At 39.7% G+C, this 21,422-nt stretch overlaps 1 protein-coding gene across 2 annotated transcripts in view; it reads right to left on the bottom strand.

The window, feature by feature from the left end:
* The window catches only part of txnrd2.2 (thioredoxin reductase 2, tandem duplicate 2), a 78,051-nt gene that overhangs the window by 23,024 nt on the left and 33,605 nt on the right, over positions 1–21,422 (bottom strand). For both annotated transcript variants that reach the window (XM_034171114.1, XM_034171113.1), the window contains exons 8-11: positions 20,785–20,855; positions 7,796–7,815; positions 7,425–7,516; positions 4,953–5,127 (exon numbers count right to left, since the gene is read on the bottom strand). In XM_034171114.1, the coding sequence (XP_034027005.1) occupies positions 4,953–5,127; positions 7,425–7,516; positions 7,796–7,815; positions 20,785–20,855 (358 nt within the window). The remainder of the gene's footprint in view (positions 1–4,952; positions 5,128–7,424; positions 7,517–7,795; positions 7,816–20,784; positions 20,856–21,422) is intronic.

Below are 21,422 nucleotides of genomic sequence, written 5' to 3'. Positions count from 1 at the left end.
AAATCACCTCCACCGTGTTTTGCAGAACAGCTTGTATATTTTGGATGGTGAGCAGATCCTCTCTTCCCCCATCACTTCCACAGAGGTCAATCTTGATGTCATTCTTCCATAAAAAGCTGTGCAAGAACCATTGTGGTTCATCTCTGATCATCTCAGGATATGTCATTCAAAGCGCATATTAAACAAATATGTAGGACTGCTTTTTTGCATTCACGCAATATCTCTAAAATTAGAAAGGTCTTGTCTCAGAGTGATGCTGAAAAACTAATTCATGCATTTATTTCCTCTAGGCTGGACTATTGTAATTCATTATTATCAGGTTGTCCTAAAAGTTCCCTGAAAAGCCTTCAGTTAATTCAAAATGCTGCAGCTAGAGTACTAACGGGGACTAGAAGGAGAGAGCATATCTTACCCATATTGGCCTCTCTTCATTGGCTTCCTGTTAATTCTAGAACAGAATTTAAAATTCTTCTTCTTACTTATAAGGTTTTGAATAATCAGGTCCCATCTCATCTTAGGGACCTCATAGTACCATATCACCCCAATAGAGCGCTTCGCTCTCAGACTGCAGGCTTACTTGTAGTTCCTAGGGTTGGTAAGAGTAGAATGGGAGGCAGAGCCTTCAGCTTTCAGGCTCCTCTCCTGTGGAACCAGCTCCCAATTCAGATCAGGGAGACAGACACCCTCTCTACCTTTAAGATTAGGCTCAAAACTTTCCTTTTTGCTAAAGCTTATAGTTAGGGCTGGATCAGGTGACCCTGAACCATCCCTTAGTTATGCTGCTATAGACTTAGACTGCTGGGGGTTCCCATGATGCACTGAGTGTTTCTTTCTCTTTTTGCTCTGTATGCACCACTCTGCATTTAATCATTAGTGATTGATCTCTGCTCCCCTCCACAGCATGTCTTTTTCCTGGTTCTCTCCCTCAGCCCCAACCAGTCCCAACAGAAGACTGCCCCTCCCTGAGCCTGGTTCTGCTGGAGGTTTCTTCCTGTTAAAAGGGAGTTTTTCCTTCCCACTGTCGCCAAGTGCTTGCTCACAGGGGGTCGTTTTGACCGTTGGGGTTTTTACGTAATTATTGTATGGCCTTGCCTTACAATATAAAGCGCCTTGGGGCAACTGTTTGTTGTGATTTGGCGCTATATAAATAAAATTGATTGATTTTTTCCCACCAAATTCCAATCAGCCCTTCAGATTCTTACTAATGACGAGTGTTTTGCATCTTGCACTGTAGACTATATATTTTTATTTATTTATTTTTGGGTCATAGCTGTTACAATATTTCACTCATCCCTTCTTTCCTTTGGTCAACCTATTTGATGTCTGTTTTTCAGTACACCAGCAGTTTATTTCTTATTCAAAATTAAAAAAATTGTTATAAAGGCTATGGCCAGTGTTTTTGCAATGTCTCTGATTGATTTTCCATCTTTTCTCAAAAAGGATTGCTTTGTCCCACAAACATTTCTTTGGTGTTCATTTTGGCTTATAACAGCATGAGCAGTTTTCATAGGTAAAATCCAAGGTTGAAAGCAAGTGCTGACATTTTTAAACCATTTCAGTTATTATTATTATTATTATTATTATTACTACTACTACATATACATACATTTTCAACCGCTTATCTGGGATTAGGTCGCGAGGGCAACAGCTCCAGCAGGGGACTCCAAACTTCCCATTCTTGGAGCACATTAACCACCCAACTGGGGGATCCCAAGTCGTTCCCAGGACAGTGTGGAGATCTCTCCAGCTAGTTCCCCGGGGACTCCTCCGAGCTGGATGTGCCTGGAACACCTCCCTCTGACTACTTCTTGATATTCTGTCCATAAATATCACAAACAGGACTGGTGTCAAGGTGCCGTGCTGGCAGAGCCCAACCCCTGCCGGAAACAAGTCTGACTTACTGCCAAGGACCCGAACACAGCTCTCGCTTTGTGAGTAGAGATTGGATGGCCCTCAGAAGGGACCCCCTGACTCCATACTCCCACAGCACCTCCCACATTATCTCCCGGGGGTACCCAATCATACGCCTTCTCCAAATCCACAAAACACATGCAGGCTGGATGGGCATAGTCCCAGACCCCTCCAGGATCCTTCTGAGAGTGAAGAGTTGGTCGGTTGTTCCACGGCCAGGATGGAACCCGCATTATTCCTTTTCCATCTGAGGTTTGACTATTGACTGAACCCTCCTTTCCAGCACCCTGAAGTAAACTTTAGCAGGGAGGCTGAGTAGTGTGATGCACCTGTATTATTATTACTACTTATATATACATTTTTTTTCAAATCAATCTGAAAAGGTACACCTATATGCCACACCTCAGGTACACATTCCACTATTTTGCTTATTCCAAATATGGAATGGTTATCATTGGAATAACTGTGCCACATGAACGGTTACTTAGGGACAATCAGAAAAGGAGAACCAGGTGCATTGTGAAGGAACGTCAGCATTGACATTGATCCACTGGTCATGATCCACTATGCAGGTGCTGTGTTGAGAAACTCTACAACTGAAAAAGCCTGGGGGATGCCCAAGTTCCACCTGGCTTTGACAGATAGATGGTTCCTTTTGAGAGGTGGGAGTGAAACAGTTGTCTGCCTGGGTGGCTGCCATCCAGGATCCAAGACAATTCCGTAATGTGGTGGATGCAGTGTCGCAAGGCACCAGTGCATGCTCTAATGAGCTGATTCAAAGGTGTTGCTGTATGTTCTATTTTGTTTAACATATAGATTTACATACCAAGACACAAACGACGTCATTCTAAACTGTCTTCTCCTATTCACATTTAAATATCCAACACAAATGTGTTGAGCGTGTAGCAAAAACAAATAAAATGCCTTGTTCCACACTCATTTCAGCAGGGACTGTACCAACTCACAAAATGAGTCAGTCATTGGACACTTTTCCACTGCAACACAAACTACAAACAGAAACAATAAACAAGTGACATCAGCCAAATATTAGTGTTTCAAACACACCTTCACATCAGTAAAAGACCTGTACTGTGTGTCTTTCATGATCAAAACACACAATTATCAGAAAGAAGAATGTAATCCTTTGCACCAGGACAATGAGTTGTTGAGTATCAACGCATTTTGTTTGATTCCCTCTTAACTATTTTCACATTAGGTAAGAAAAATAAGAAGTAAAAGAAACACGTAGCAATGGAGACAGATTTTGGACACAAACAAGCTGCAACACAGAATATGACAAACTAGAAAGTTCATTCTGACCAGATTACAAAAAAAAGTGGGCTAAATCAAGGTGTAACTGTCTTATTCATCTTTCATTTGGATAGTGTAAATTACCAGAACCGCGAGGGTTCCTACAGAGTGCATAATGGGGTGTACCTAACGTATGATCAGTGTAGTAGCCCTCCCGTGAGGGCCCTGTTGCTTCTTGTAAGTGCCGCATATTGAACAGGGACCAGAATCGGAAACTAGAAGCAAAACTGGATCCTTTGGAAACCTACAAATCCGGTTCAGGGTACCAAGAAAATATTGTACTGTGGAAGTGGGGAAAGTCCATTGTCACCCAAAAGTCTCACGCTGAAACAATGTGACATTTCTGTCATGTGACGGAAGAATGGACGTCATCTCCACTGTGGGGTCACACACATCCTTCATGCTGTCGCACGCACTGGGACCAGTGGGAACATCTCTCTCACCTTCCTTCGCCAAACAAGTGACACAAATGAATCAACTGTCTGATGGAGAGAGTACTGACGTGACCCTGAAAAGGCTCGTCAGATTTTTTTTTTTTAGAAGCACCATTTTGTTTTTGAAACTTTTCAATAAATAAACCTGTGGCTGTGATGGATGCCCTCTCTACTGCTGTGGAATGAGAGAAACAAAATGACAGAGTGACAACATGGAGCATACGAGGGCTGGTGGCACTGTGTGGGCAGAGGGATGGCAGTGACAGATGCAGGGTTGGTTTCCGCAGGCCTGGCATGAGCAGGAAGGCTCAGAGAGAACAAAGAGGGGGAATACAGTGACCTTGCGTCAGGATGCATCCTGCTGTGAGTGATTAATACTTCCCCTTACCATCGGCATCGCTCAGACTTTATTACTTTGTTTTCATCACTGAATCCTCTGCTATCTGCTGACATTGCACACTATTGCGTAGGACAGTGAAATTTACTTGGGGGGGGGGGGGGGGGGGAACAGCAATCACACCAGTTTCATTTCCAGGATGAAGCAATGTAACGTGTAATCGCAAACAGACACTAAAGACAGTGCAAGTCTTTCAAAATGATTGTGATTCCCATCAACATCAGTTCATATTTGCCTGATTTACTACGATCCTAGACAACAAGTGCAAAATTGTGTGGGTGTTTCAAACGTTTGCACATTGGGTGGAGACAGTTTAGTGGGTCTTTTACCAAATATATGTGAGCAAATGGCAACAGGTGGTAACGTGGTATAGACGGGAGTATATTGAGGATTTTGCATGTGTTAATGACCATAAGTGCAAAATGAAATTCAATCAACCTTGCAGGTGTACACTTTGTGCTTTGTTACACAAACTCTGACACATAACACAGTGTCTTCATGCGCAGGAAATCATCATTAAAAATAAATAAATAAATCAAGTCCTATTTCAGACATTTAATTATTGTTTCATCTATGATATTTCAGAAAATAATCTAATGATTTAGCATTGTGCTGCTGGAACGTACAGCGACAACTGTGCACATAAGCATGAAATAAACAGTTAACTCTTTTAATATGAATGATTTTCTCTGTATGAGGAGACGGCAGCTTCACAGCAGTCTGAAGTGCAAAGGTTCATGCCAAGGTTTGAAATGTGTAAAATACAGACACTGCATGACCTTCAATTAAATAAGACAGTAAAGTTAGACTGTACATTATTTGTGCAATGATCACATGAATTCAATTTATTTCAGATTAACTCCACAATGTAACACAATGACACACACTCGCACACTCACCGACTGCCCACAGCACAGTGTCGTACACGTCATTCTGCTCACTGCCAGTGTTCGTGTCTGTCCAGGTCACCTGTAGGGCTCCACTAGGCAGTTTATCCACTTTCTTTGGGACACATTTCCACACAAACTTTGTCCCATAAGCTTCCATGTAATCAGTAACGAGACCTGCCATTTGCTGCAGAAGCCATATGAGACAACAATTTTCATTTTTAACTGAATGAAGGCAAAACGTACACATTGACAAATTCATTTCATTCATGCTATTCTGGACATCGTGCAACATCATCTCCCTGCGAAAGACTATAGTTGTTATAGACTATAGTCGTTTGCAGAACATCTGGTGAGAATCAATTTTCAATTTCAATGTTCAATTTATTTTCATTTATATAGTGCCAAATCACAACAGAGTTGCCTCAAGGTGCTTCACACAAGTAAGGTCTAACCTTACTAACCTCCAGAGCAACAGTGGTAAGGAAAACCTCCCTCTGAGGAAGAAACCTCAAGCAGACCAGACTCAAAGAAGTGACCCTCTGCTTGGGCCATGCTACAAACATAACTTACAGAACAATTCACAAAACGAATATACAGTAAATGATGTTGGTGCACATGACAGGAGGGTCTCCAGCACAAATACAACTCCCATCTCTGGATGAAGCTGCACCTTAAACAGAGAGGGAAAAAAAACAGAATCAGGCATGAGAAAGACAAGAAATACAGTATAATTTGCCAGCATTAAACAACAAGAAAAACAGGAAATACTAAGGTGACTGCCAGCCACTAGCCCTAAGCTTCACTAAAAAACCCAGAATTTAGGTAAAGTTGGGGCCGTGGCACGCTCTGTTCACTTTCCAAATAAAGAAATTTGTATTTGTCGCCTATCGTAACAGGCAGATGCAAAGTGACCCTGTGAATATGTTGTGAGTAACTTCTTTTTAGATCAAGCTACATATATTTTGATGTGTGGTCACTGTGGTGACATAAAATCATCTTTTACCAGAAGACATAAGGCCTATATAGGCCCTAAGGCTCACTTGGGCCAGTGGTTATCTCTGAACTAAATCAAGTAAATTGGAGCTCACTCAACAGTCACTTGTTAATTCGGCCACTGTGCAGTGCGTGAATCAGGGCTGCTAATTTGAAGCCCACGGCCACGGTTGGCCCGGCTTCCTTTTGTCTGGAACAAGGTGGCTAGAGTTGAACTGTGAAGAAAAAAAGTGGGTGCACACGCATCCTGAGATCCGTAAGTGATGACTGAGGAGAGTCTGACAATAAAAATGCATATTAAATTTTGCTTGTCCTAAATATATTTACACTCGTGCAGTTAGTGGCAGGGAAGTTAGTGACGCTGATTCTAGTCATTGAGTATTATTTAACACGCTTGTGTGACTTTTCTATGTGATCTGCCAAACTACTGGAAAAAGTAGTTGGGCCTCCATGACTAATGCCCTTCTACCCCAATCGCTCAGTTTAGATGGGCGGCCAGGTCTATGAAGAGTCCTGGTGGATCTGAACTTCTTCCACTTCAGGATGACAGAGGCCACTGTGCTCATTGGTACCTTCAAAGCAGTAGAAATGTTTCTGTACCCTTCCCCAGATATGTGCCTCAAGACAATCCTGTCTCATAGGTCTACAGACAATTCCATGTTCATGTTATGTACATGTTGAGTTCATGCTTGGTTTGTGCTCCGACATGGACAGTCAACTGTGGGACCGTAAATGTAGACAGGTGTGTGCCTTTCCAAATCATGTCCAATCAACTGAATTTACCCCAAGTGGACTCCAATTAAGCTGTAGAAACATCTCAAGGATGATCAGTGGAAACAGGATGCACCTCAATTTTGAGCTTCATGGCAAAGACTGTGAATACTTATGTACACGTGATTTCTTAGTTTTTTATTTTTTTTATTTTAATACATTTGAAAAAAATTAAAAACAAAACAAAAACAAAACCGTTTTTCACATTGTGTATAGTGTATAGCATTCTGAGGCGGTCACATAAAAAGTGGAAAAACTGAAGTGCTGTGAATACTTTACAGGTGCACTATAAATCCATCTATCCATTTCCTATAACTGCTTACTCCAATTAAGGGTCATGTGGGGCTGGAGCCTATCCCAGCAGTCATAAGGTGTGAGGCGGGGTACACCTTGGACAGGATGCAAGTCTGACACAGGGCCCCATATAGACAAACACATTCACACCTGCACGCACACCTACGGAAACTTTAAAGCTCCCACTCCACCTAATCCATGTCTTTGGATGTGGGAGGAAACCAGAGCACCCAGAGGGAACCCACGCAAACACAGGGAGAACATGCAAACTCCACACTGAAAGGGGAATCGATCCCATTACCTTCTTGCTGTGAGGCAACAGTGCTAACCAACATGAGCCCTGCACTGCAACTCGTATACTTTAAATCACAATCCTGAGACATGACATCAAGTTAATATAGAGTAGAGCTCTAAGTGTAATACCTGATCAAACCCCCGGAGGGCGATGCTACGAACCATAACAGTGGTGTCCAACCCGATGCCTGTAAGGAACCCTGCACATTCCAGAGCCACATCTGGCAATGTCACATTGAGGATTTCAGTGCTTTTGAATCTGAGGCGGTCATAACAAAAATATATACATATCTGACCAAAACTGCTTTATATTTGTGTCTTCGGCAAATACTTTTATCCAAAGCAACTCATGATGGAGGAAAAATACAAGCTTGGAACCCACCAGTAAATGCATAAATAAGAGCTGCCAAGTTTCAGTTAAAATGAGTTCTGGTGCATTAATCATTTAGCATTGTTTTTACCTCATATATCTCATTATAAAAGATGACAGAAAAGGATACAACTGGCTCCAACCACAAGCCTGTAAGACACAAATAAAAGAGGGTCATTAAGAGGAATACTTATAGATTTAAAACATAGATATAGTGCATGCACCAGTCAGTAAGTGCTGTGCACAAGAGCCAAACCCAATGATACAAACACTTCCTTTAAATCCCACAATTAGAGAGGTGATGAATTACAACACATTATAACCTGGGAAGTCAAAACTTGTGAAGAAAATTTCCAAGGTGTGTGTGTGTGTGTGTTGTCTATGTCAAATCATTTATGCGTGTGGTCCGTGTGAATCACAGGTCTAATGCAGCTCTAACATCTGGGGCGTTGAGACGGGCTAATTGCTAGCATTTAGGCTAATCCCTGTGGATGGGGTGTGCCATGTTCAGGGCTGAAGTGCACACATCAGCCCGCTGAGTGAAACCCGTCACTTACACAGATGAGGCCCTTCTTCCCGTTGTTTTTTACCGCAACATCCCAAACCTCCTTTCCGTCAGTGTGCAGCACCTGACAGCCCGTCTGCCTGCGGCACATCCTGCACCCGTCCGTGATAACAATAAGCACTAAAAGCCTCAGTAGGCTTTTCTGTTCGTGTCTGTATAATGCACATCTGCACTTATCATGCATTGTGCTGTGGCTTAAAGGAGATTAGATGGAGTGCTTTTGCTTGATTCCTCACTTTCATCATGGACAATCTGTCTCCCTCACTTTTCAGCCTCATTGTGTCTGATTGCAGTTGACACTCATCTGGAATCTGTACAGTGACACCACATTTTTCAACCTTTACAGTTTTTAATGACAGTGACATATCTTGAAAGAAGAAGTTGTATCAGTGAAGTGAAATATTTGTGGATACAGCAGAATTCCCAGCAATGGCAGATATGTTACACATAAGAACTTATTCAACTGGTGCAAAAAACCTCAGGGTATTACTATTATTACTTAAAGTGGATCACATGCTCTTCAGATTTAATGAAAAAAATTGCTTCCATCATGTATAACACCTTATAAATTAGTATGAATATTTCCATTTTAAGTGGTCCACATCAAAGTGAGATCATCTTTTCCAAAATCATACTAATCCAGATCATCCAATTCCCAAATGCCACTTTGATTTTTAGTTTGAGCCGAACTGAAAACAGTATAAATATATTAATAATGTGTCTGCAACAATTCAGTTATTAAATGGATTATTATTTAATTACTAAATACATTCTAAACTATTCCCATAATTGATAGATATTTTTTTAGTCTTTTTTTAAATGTCCAAATTTTCTGATTTGGACTAAGCAGGTCTAGAAAATGAATGACTAACTTATATGTAAAATGGGTAATAGTTTCTTTCCTCCTCTCTGACAGTAACCTGATTATGCTTGGGTTGTGGATACATTTTGAGGATGTCATTTTAGACTTTAGGAAACACTGAACAAATAACTAATAGATTGATCCAGAAATGATAATAATTAACCGATTAATTGATAAATAAATGTTTTACTTGAAACCATACAAAATACCTTTCAATTTTTTTTCCTGTCCATTTGCGATTCCTGCCCTTGTTTTTTTTTTTTTCCATGACTGCCTTTTTAATTTCTGGCACTTTATAAGAGACCTTATAGGCCCTGAGGTCCATTGAGCCAGTGCTTATCTCTGATTTCCAGGGTGTAAAGCAGATGAGTCCATGACTCCTCCTGGACAGGACCAAAGTCCATTGCAGGTTATTTCCTGGCCAAGGCTGGTACCTATTTGCCACTGGGTGGACTGAGACAATGCAGATTAAATGCCTTGCCCAAGGACACAGAAAGGTAGCACAAGTGCAGGATTCAAACCAAAGTCTACATAATGGCAGGTCAGCTCCTCATCCACTGAGATACCTGCTGTCCTTATATTCTATTTGTGATGCAGTTTGACACAACCATTGAACATACAACTGAAACTCGGCTCCTGGAAACAAACTGATAGCCTGAGGTTTTGAACTGTAGTCAAGGTCTCAGACAACAAAGAACCATGACATTTTCTGCTGCATCTGCTGCTCGGCCTTGGGCAGCTCCTCACAAGCATAACTACTGATAAAGACATTGTATTTTTAATACTCCCAAATACGTGGACAGAAGCACAAATAGAATCCATTTCAATACCTCCTACTTCCACTCTGTGGCAGGCAAAATAATGCAATGTGTAATAATAATAATGTTTTTATTTATGGTGCCTGAAACAATGCAAGATGTACGCGTATAAAACAACCATAACCCAAAGAGATGAAATATTTCAGAAATCCCTAGATGTAAGTAAAGACCTTTAAAATAAGCCTAAATCCACAAAAGTAAAGCTATATATAGAAGTAATTCTGCTTTGAGGCTTGTCAGAGTAGAAAAACATCTACAACAACACATTATTATTATTATTATTAACAATGCAAACAAGGAAATGTAAAATAAGATCAAGTTAAAGACTTGTTAAAATAACAAAAACACATGTTCAATCAACTGTCTGAAAGTGAAGTGACTTTGTGTCCAGTGTAGCATTTAAAAAGGCAAATATGTCCAATATTTCAAAAAGCCTACGCTCTTCACTGAGGTACTGATCCATCTTTACATCTGTATCTAAGCCCGGCCAAAACATGATCAGTGCTTTCTGGCACTACCAGCTTTGGAATTACAGCCCCAAGTCCAACTTGTCAATCAGGTCTGCATGTGGTCAGAGGTCCAATGGACTTTCCTCACTAACTTGGACACTTTGCTCGCATTGACTCTGCTTGCAGAAAACTCACTCTGACATCACCTACACAGCTCTTTAGCACCTCGACATCTTCACTTCCTGCTAAAGTGTGTGGTGCAGGAACCACACAATGAAAGCTAATGTGAATACTTTACACCCTGCAGGGAGGCAGTTGACTTCACTAAAATTCTCTTCCTGAGCTCAAGTGTTCTCTGAGGGGCTAATTCTTCTAGCTCCACAAAACTACTGTGTGGAGAGAAAGAGTGGCACAGCACGACCTGTTTGAAGACAGTGTGCTCAGGGACACTGTGCAAAGACCACATTCTGACTGTAAATTATTTCTGATTGCCACCATGTGGCCAAACAGCTCAACAACAGACTGGTCTTAAATTGAAAAGCCACTCATCAAAGGAGAAGGTTTTCATAGAAAATCTGTTTGAGGGATGGAGATGGAAGTTCACCAAGCTGAGCTCAGCTCAAATGGTTAAATTCAACAAATTTAATAATACATAGCTGAGGGTTAGGGATAAAATTTGCCCAAATATTTATAGTAACCTGGTTACTGGTTTAAGACATGCTGCAAAATTTTACCTGAGAAGCCCAATTTATTACATTTCTACTTCCCCAAGTCACCATGTAAGTTGTATCCAGCTACTTTCACTATCTCGCATCGCATAGTGTTGAGAGAGGCTCTCATTGCATTATTTTAAAAAGTTGCTATTGATTTTGAATTGCAATGTCAGAAGAAAACATGATTAAAATGTTACTTTCCATATATTGACATTTTTATAAGACTTTTAAAAATATGATTTAATACATTTTAATACCAATTCAGGCCTTATTTTCAGATGAACAGATGCAATACTTTTTAAGGATAAGCAGGAACCCTGTACATAAATACATGAACAAATTTTATTAAAATATTAAACAATGAGTTAAGTTAATGAAGTGTCAGAACTTGATAAATACAAGATGATTATTAAATGCAAACATCTGAAAAAAGCGGTTGCATATTTTACATATTTTTTATTTATAACTTAATCAATTAGTTTCTTTCATAAAATTTATTTAAAAAAAAAAACTTTTCTGTTGACTCACCGTAAAAAACATTTTTAAAATGAAAACATTCTAAAACATTTTTGATGACGTGTTTGTGTAGTACTATATACAATGCAGTACTAAAAGCTGGCCTACATCTTCCATTTATGAATTGGTATATTACCCACATGTCTCACCCAATGACTGCTGGGAGAGGCTCCAGCCTACCCACCCCAACTGACCCTTAATAGCAATAAGCAGGTATAAAAAATTATTATTACCCATATCTAAGCATGTATCAAGTTTTAGGATATCTGCAACCATTCAATGATTAGCACAAACAAACAAAATTGGGTTCAAACATTCGTATCAACACATTTTGACAAAAATATTCCAAACTTTCAGATGGTGATAATCACACAGACATTACTGATCTAATGAAGACTGAAAAAGAATAATATGTTCCTTCGGTTGCTCCCTTGTTTTCACTCTGGGTCACCATAGCAGATCCGATGTGCATTTGCATATTGAAGTTTTTACGCTGGATGCCCTTCCTGGCGCAACTCCACATTACATAGAGAAAACAGCAGGGGAGGGGTTTGAACTGGGAACCTTCCGCACTGAAATCAACCACACTAACCACTTGGCCACCAGCAAAATAATAATGCACTGAATGTGTCATAAGAAAAACACTAAGGGTCTTTATCACAAAAAACATGCACTATAATTAAAGCTATATTTAATATATATTTAAAATACAAAAGCTGTACATCCACAGCTTGCTTCACATGACTTACTTCACAGACTGATTATTTCAGCTTATCTGTCAATGTGAAGCAAATAACCAACAATTCAGGTACAACACAACCACGAGTCAGCGCCACCTGAAGGTTGTGCCAAGAGGAAATGTCAAGGAAGGACCAATTAAACAGGTGATGACACAAGCTAAATGGTTGGATTAAAGTGCTTGTGCTGTAAAGGTCAGGATGTACGCAGCAAATCTGAATCATGAGGCGAGGACAGGATGACAGGAAGGGAGAAAAAACAAAATACATGTCACCGATGAATGATTACAGTACGTGACAGTGGTACGTGCCATTTCAGCGTGCAAAGTAACTCTGCGGTTAAACTCAGTCACTAATACTGCAAAGGTTAGAGGTTCTGTTTTCTCACTAGCTCAGTGCACAGAGAACGCTGCCAACAATCAAGGTAGGGGATTTCTCCCCACCGAGGCAAACTATAGGAAAAGCATTCAAGCACAACATTATTATTATTATTATTATTATTATTATTATTATTATTTTAGCCTGATGTAATACCGTTGTAATGCATGAGACGCCTGTGTTCCGCCTGACTGCAGCAGATGGATTGTTATTTTAAAGAGGTGGGGATGGATCAGTTGTCTGTCAGGGTGGTTTCCATCCAGTATCCAATGCGGCTCTGTGGTGTGGTGGATGTTACAATGCCAGGTACCAGCTGATGCTCCCAGACGTGACCCAGTGTAACAGCTTTATATGTTGTACTGCTGGGACTTCTTACATTTACTATCGTGGAAATCTACTCAAACAATAGTGTGAGGCTTCATACTGTGAATGTGCATGTGTTGTGTGGGCCGCTGAAGAGGAGGTACTGCTGGCCCACCACCACCAGATGGCGCCCTGCTTGGAGTGCGGGCTCCAAGCATGAGAGGGCGTCGGAGCCGCTGGAGGTGACAGCTGTCACCTATCAACACCAGCTGTCACCCATCACGACCACTACAAAGGCCGGACTGCAACTCCACCTCCTCGCCGAGAAATCGTCTACCATACAGGTAACTTCTCTGCTGACTTACATTAAGTAATAATCTGAACTTCTTTGCAGCCGTTTTCCTGTGGTGTGTCCTTATCTGTGGGATTGGCGTTTGGTGTGGACTGCGACGGCTTCGCCTCACACCCCAAACCAGATAAGTGATTAATCAGGAGCTGCACGAGTGTGTGATTGGAGGTGGAGGTGCTCCCTCCTTAAAGAACACAGACTGTGGGATTACTGAGTGTGCAAACTCACACTCATCCAGAACTGTTTCTGTTTTCTGCCAGCAGTACCGGGTCTGACTGCTGAAGACAGTGGCCACCTGGGGCGCAGGGCTTGGCGGCTCCGGTGTTCTTCAGATCCGTTGGTGGTGGAAGCTGTGTGGGATCTGGCTCTTCTCGCACCGGACGTCTCTTATCTTCGAGCCTGCCACACATCACCTTGTGTCAGACTGATATAACGCATATTTGTTTTTGTCTGCACTACGTTGTGCACCTTCACAACATTAAATTGTTATCTTTTGGCTATTCCATTGTCCCTTCATTAACGCCCCCTGTTGTGGGTCCGTGTCACGACACTTCCCCAACAGCATGTACAAAATATTCTCCTGCAAGTAAAATCTAGGTCTGAAAAACATCACTCAAGTCTTCTGTGATAGACAGACACGGGCGCTAAGATGATGCACACTCTGTGCAACACACCAACATCTTCTGTGGGACACAGAGTGCTCAGGAGTTACACTGCTCCTCCCATTCTGCTTTAGTGTGATGAACTAAAAAGCAACATAGAAAATTTATTTCCATTTAATGATCATCACCTTAACATCTATGAACCACATTTGTTGCTGAAAAAAAAAGTGTAATAAGTGTAATATCTATTCTGTGATTAGCACATAGAATTCATAGTTGTTGACTATTATGTGACAATAAAACACTTTAGATGTACTTGAAACACAACAATAAAATAGAGGGGTGTCATTGAACAATGTGTTCTGGTGCTTATAGCCTCTGGGCCAGACCCCTAAAAGTGGGTTTAACACCACCACCTAAGAGGCAAAATTCACCATCTGTAATTTCCTTGGTATATATCCGTAGTTAATATTTATGCAAACTAGCCATCCCAGGGTAGCGGCTGTAAGCAGATAGAGGTCAATAAAGGATTACACAAGAGCCAAAATAAAAAAAAAAAGCTCTAATCATTGAGAAATATACCACATTATTTTTCTGATCATAAATATTCCAAACAAGAATCATCAGGAGATGAAATATTCCTCCTGGTCCCCACAAATCAGTAATACAAAGTGTTGGGGTATCACTCAAGTACACCCTTCTGCTAAATATGATTGAAACTGGTCAACTGGTTCGCTAACAAGGTTGGCAATGATAACATCTTGAATATCTTGCTGTGACCTTGAAATTGACCCCAAGGTCACTGTAATCGACTGATATTGGGGAACACCCTAGTACATCCTTATGCTAAATATGAGTGAAACTGGACAACTGGTTCTTGAGATATCACGCTAACAAGTGAAAATGGACAGACATTTATCCCTCTGGTATGAAATACAGGGGAAAAAAGGTAGAGTTTGAAAGATGTTATGGGGTAAAAAAAAACTGCCAAAATTGTGACAAGACAATTTTGGTTTGTACAGGGGTCAAAAAGCACAAATAACAGGCACAAATTCTCCACGTTAAGGAGGCATAGTAGTAGTGAATATGGAACAAACAAGTAATAAATCACTGCTACAAGAGACATTTGGTTTAGGTTTAGACATTAATAGTACTACATATATGATCGGGGATGATCCAAATAAGCTACCATTTGGCAAACACAAAGGAGGGCCATCCACAGGAGACCTGTGGTTCCCTCTGAGCCGGCAAAACATCTCGGCTCCATCAGGGTCATAAATGAGACCTCACAACAGGAAGTAAAACCTGAGACAACAGCGAAACATATTAAGTTCATGTTTATTTGGGAATGTTCTAGTCATGTTCTTCTTTGTGTTTATGTTATAACAGCGTCTGAGTGGGGGGAGGGGGGGGGAGTAAGACTAAGGTGACATTTAATGGAAAGTGGAAAAATTTCACTTAGGTTGGCTTCTTATAATATGAAGGGTTTACTGAAACTGGTAAAAAGAAGTAAAATTATGGGCAAAATGAAAAAAGACAAGGTAGATATTTTATTATTGCAAGAGACCCATTTAACCAATTCTGAGCATGCTAAAATTAAAAGACAGGGCTTTAACCAGGTCTTTTCATCATCCTATAAAACAGGACACAGAAGGGGAGTGGCAACACTGATATCGAAAAGATTCATTTTTGAAAAGACAGCAGAAAGCATTGACAAAGAAGGAAGGTATAATACGCTTGTGGAGAAATTAGAAGGATCAGATGTCACTCTCTTAAATGTATATGCACCGCCGGGTGCAACGTGGGGGCTCTTTAGACAAAAATCTTTGATTTAATGATTACAAAAGCCCAGGGAATGGTGATATGTGGACGCGCGCAGACTCAGACTAATACGGTAGGCAAAAAGGCGAGAAAGATGATAAGAGAGATGGGCATCTGTGACGTATGGAGGGAGCTCAATCCCACAACCAGGGACTACACCTTTTACTCCTCACCACACAAAACTTACTATAGGATTGATTACTTCTTCATGTAAAGTAAAGATACTGGTTTTGTAAGGTCTTGTAAAATCGGCATAATGGACTTGTCGGACCATAGTCCGGTTTACCTAGACATACATTTTAAAAACAACAGAAATACTTTTTCCTGGAGACTTAACTTAAATGTACTTAAAGGGAAAATGAAGGAAGAAATTAAGGAGGAAATTCAGTTATACCTGTCAGAAAATGATAATGAAGAAGTGTCCCCATGTATGGTATGGGATGCAGGTAAGGCTGTCTTGAGAGGGAAAATCATTGCAAAAACAGCTCTACAAAAGAGGCTCAGAAAAAGGCAAAATTGGACTGCCTAGAAAAAGAGTTAGAAAATTTGGAAAAAATTGCTCAATTGGACATTACTCAGAAAATTAAGGAAATTAAAAATCAGATTAAAGAAATTTACACGGTTGACATCCAGAAGAAACTATTGAAACTTGACTTTCAGGGCATTCAGAGTTGTTTTGAAAAATATTACAAAAACCTATATGCCCAGCTGGCCAATAAGGGGGATAAGTTGCCTGAATCTCTGCTTGCTTCAGTTAATCTCCCAACAATTACAGAAGACCACAATGAAGTCCTAGTGACCAATGTGACTATGGAGGAACTCCAAAAGGCAATTTCTGGACGCAAACCTAATAAGTCTCCAGGTTCTGATGGGTTTACAGCAGAGTGGTATAAGACTTTCAGTGACTCTTTATCACCACTGTTACCGAGAACATTTAATTGGGTCCTTAAAAAAGGGGAGATTCCTCCATCTTGGAGGGAAGTGATCATAACTGTAATACCGAAAGATGGTAAACACAAGACGAATTGCTCTAATTATCGCCCAATTAGTTTGCTGAACAAGGATTATAAACTCTTCACATCAAGTTTAGCAAAACGCTTAGAAACAATTGCTCATAACCTTATCAATCAATCAATCAATTTTTTTTTATATATATAGCGCCAAATCACAACAAACAGTTGTCCCAAGGCGCTTTATATTGTAAGGCAAGGCCATACAATAATTATGTAAAACCCCAACGGTCAAAACGACCCCCTGTGAGCAAGCACGTGGCTACAGTGGGAAGGAAAAACTGTCTGTCTCCATGATCTGAATTGGGAGCTGGTTCCTCAGGAGAGGAGCCTGAAAGCTGAAGGCTCTGCCTCCCATTCTACTCTTACAAACCCTAGGAACTACAAGTAAGCCTGCAGTCTGAGAGCGAAGCACTCTATTGGGGTGATATGGTACTACGAGGTCCCTAAGATAAGATGGGACCTGATTATTCAAAACCTTATAAGTAAGAAGAAGAATTTTAAATTCTATTCTAGAATTAACAGGAAGCCAATGAAGAGAGGCCAATATGGGTGAGATATGCTCTCTCCTGCTAGTCCCCGTCAGTACTCTAGCTGCAGCATTTTGAATTAACTGAAGGCTTTTTAGGGAACTTTTAGGACAACCTGATAATAATGAATTACAATAGTCCAGCCTAGAGGAAATAAATGCATGAATTAGTTTTTCAGCATCACTCTGAGACAAGACCTTTCTAATTTTAGAGATATTGCGTAAATGCAAAAAAGCAGTCCTACATATTTGTTTAATATGCGCTTTGAATGACATATCCTGATCAAAAATGACTCCAAGATTTCTCACAGTATTACTAGAGGTCAGGGTAATGCCATCCAGAGTAAGGATCTGGTTAGACACCATGTTTCTAAGATTTGTGGGGCCAAGTACAATAACTTCAGTTTTATCTGAGTTTAAAAGCAGGAAATTAGAGGTCATCCATGTCTTTATGTCTGTAAGACAATCCTGCAGTTTAGCTAATTGGTGTGTGTCCTCTGGCTTCATGGATAGATAAAGCTGGGTATCATCTGCGTAACAATGAAAATTATGGGAATATGGATTATTATCAGGTTACAAATGAAACACCCACAAATCTCAAATATTGACATTTAATTACTCTCCTAGTCAACATACCAGAGAGGAACTTAAAATATATTGGGACACAATGTCAAACAAATACCTAGGTCTGAATATTCTAGAAAATCTGAACATGATTATATCAGAGAACTACAACTCTATTTTCCAAAATTAAATCTGATCTGATTAGGTGGAACCTAGTCCCCTTTTAGGATTAGGACAGAGGGTGGAAGCAATAAGAATGAACTTGTTGCACAGATTAATATATTTGTTCCAAAACATACCAGCAGAAATTCCAAAGGGGAAATTTCAGGAATTAGACAAATTAATATCGCGATTCATTTGGCAGGGTAGGAGGCCAAGAATCCGCTATAGGGATCTCCATCTAGCAAAAGACAAAGGATGCCTCGCTCTCCCAAATATAAAAAATTACCATCAAGCGGTGCAGATAAAAACTTTGGTTAGTATTTGCAATCCTGCCTATAAAGCAAAGTGGAAAGACAGAATGTCAGATATCTAGTGAGATTCCACTACAAGCAATTATAAGAGATAGTGGACTAATACTTATCTAAAAGACATAAACCCATGGATTAAAATGTCAATTGGGATTTGGCACAGGGTAATCAATGAAAACAAGGCCAAAGAACCATACTGGCTCATAAGATGGATAGGATATGACTCGGATTTCTTACCAAACAGGATGGGCGTAAGGTTTAAACAGTGGGCCGATAAAGGGTTAATAAAACACAGTGACCTCTACTAGGGGCACTGCGACAGTTCCAGGATCTTAAAACTCAATTTGGTCTAACTAACCCAGATTTTTATAGATTTTTGCAACTTAGACATTACCTAGAGAAAATAATGAAAAAGGAACAATTGCAACAAAACAATCTGGGCTTAGTGAAGATATTTCTACTCAGCTATAGGTCAGACCCTGAACATGGCAACATATCGAGGATATAGAAGAAGCTGCAACAACTAGTAGGGGAAGACACTGCATATATAAAAGAGAAATGGGAAAAGGAGAATAACATCAAGATGTAGATGGAAACATGGGGAAAATTGATTGTACAACAATGAAGGAGTACATCCTCTCTGTCTTGGAGAGAATTTGGGTGGAAAAATGTAGTTAGATTTTTCAGAGTTCCAGAACAAAGGATTTCTCTGGAAGGATGTACTTCTTGCTGTAGATTCTGTGGTCAGAGTAACTCATTTTCATGTGTTTTGGGACTGCCTAGTCATTTCAAAATACAAGAAAGAAATTAAATTGAACATGGAGAAAATTATGAAAATAGTGATCCCACTAGAGTTTGAGACATTATATTTGGGGCTAAGACCGGACATGGTGAAGGGACCTGAGAACAAATATATGTATAATATTTTACTACTAGCGAGTAAAAAAGCAATCACAAGGAAGTGGTTGACAAAAGACTCTCCTACAGTTGAAGACTGGATCAAAGTAGTTGAGGATATTTTCATAATGGAGAAGCTAATATTCATTCTTAAGCTTGAACAAGATAAGGTTGAAAGTTATTGGGAAACTTGGGCAAACTATCTAGCAACTTATAGGCAAGATGCTGGTTAAAGTGATAAACCTCCTCCCGAGTTCCTGACTCCACTCACCTGGTTGTTTTTTGTTACTGTTGTAATGGCTACACTATTATTACTCAGTGCTATATATGTAGGCAGCAAACTATCTTTATCTATTTCACTAACATTTAACATCTAGGTTGACGTTGCTCCTCTCATTGTTTTTCTTTATTCTTCTGTCTTATCACGCCATAATAAGGTATTGTTTGCAGGAGAAAACATGGGAGAAGATACACTAATGATTACTATGTCAGTTATTATTATTTTCTAATTGTCACTACCCTTTTCTTTTTTTTTCTTGGATATTTAAGTTGCCTACCAATTTAAGTATAAATATGCCTGTATGAGAGTATGATGACAGAGTGTAGATGCTTTTGTAAGGATGTTTCCTTTCTTTTTCTCACTTTTTTAAATACTTATTATTTATTTGCTTTCCTCTGTACTTAGAAGACTTGATGTTTACAAAATGTAGAACATGTATTTACTTCGTCAAATAAAAGTTTAATAACAAAAATGATATGAAACACAGTAGAAAGTAAGACTAATAACTAAAAATGTAACAGATGTCTACTGTAATAAATAATAAGCAAAGAACATTAGAATTTTGGTTTAACGTACATGCACCTCATCTGAACAGCATCACTGATGAGGTGAGTCTGTGCTGAACACTCCTCAGTTTAATAACAGGTTCAACTTAGCTCATGTGCTTTTGGTATAATCACATTTTGGTATCTTATAATTTCAATTTATTTTCATTTATATAGCACCAAATCACAACAAAGTTGCCTCAAGGTGCTTCACACAAGTAAGATCTAACCTTACCAACCCCCAGAGCAACAGTGGTAAGGAAAAACTCCCTCTGATGATTTGAGGAAAAAACCTCAAGTACACCAAACTCAAAGGGGCGACCCTCTGCTTGGGCCATGAGTGAACAAGTTGTACTACAATCAAAAGTAGACATACGATTTTGAGATTCAACAGTGTTCAAGTTTATCCAAAGACACGTACATGAGCGACATGAAAATACATCCCAGAAAATGCTGTGGTAATGTCTTAAAAAAAAAAAAAAAAAAAATATATATATATATATATATATATATATATATATATATATATATATATATATATATATATATATAAAGACAACAATCATAAAGTATTGAAAATACTTTGCACTAGCTAAAGACGTGTATTAACTGGTTATTGACTGTATAATGGAATATTCTAATGTTCAGTGTATTTGTCAGTGTGGTGATAAGTGGGCATTGTGCGTGGGGTGGAAGGGGGCATGTCCTCACGTTTTTCCAGGAGACTTCTTCAGCCAAAATATATCATCACTGGTGATGCAGTGTTCCATTGCTCCAGGGATCTGCAACAACAGCAACAGAACTAATTTTATAAAAGGCAAAACCAGACTCATTGAGACATTTCCATTTACAGTGTTATGAATAAATGTGAACCTTGAACTTTTAAACACACACACACCGCTTAAACCGCCTAGTCCAATTAAGCATTGCGAGAGGCTGGAGCCTATCCCAGCAGTCACAGAGCGCAAGGCGGGGTACACTTGAGTATTTTACATCCGCCAAGGACGTCATAACATCAGCTGCGTTTATTTGTCTGTCTGTATGTCTGTCTTTTAGCAGGATTATGTCAAAACTACTGCACAGATTTTGATGACATTTTCATGGCAGATAGATATTAGGCCATGGAAGAACCCATTAAATTGTGGAGTTGATCTGGATCCGGATTCTGGATCAAGTTTCACTTTACATATGCTTTGAAGGATTACTGTTAGCAGGATTACATCAAAAATACTGCAGGTGATCTGGATCCAGATCCAGATTCTGGATCAAGTTTAATTTTATACTGTTCCTGAAGGATTACGTCAAAAGTACTGCATGGACTCTGACCAAATTTTCACCACGGATACATA

The sequence above is a fragment of the Thalassophryne amazonica genome, chromosome 5, assembly GCF_902500255.1.
Source record: "Thalassophryne amazonica chromosome 5, fThaAma1.1, whole genome shotgun sequence".
NCBI lineage: Eukaryota > Metazoa > Chordata > Actinopteri > Batrachoidiformes > Batrachoididae > Thalassophryne > Thalassophryne amazonica.
Note: the sequence above shows the minus strand (reverse complement) of the source record. Positions and strands in the feature narration are given on the sequence as shown.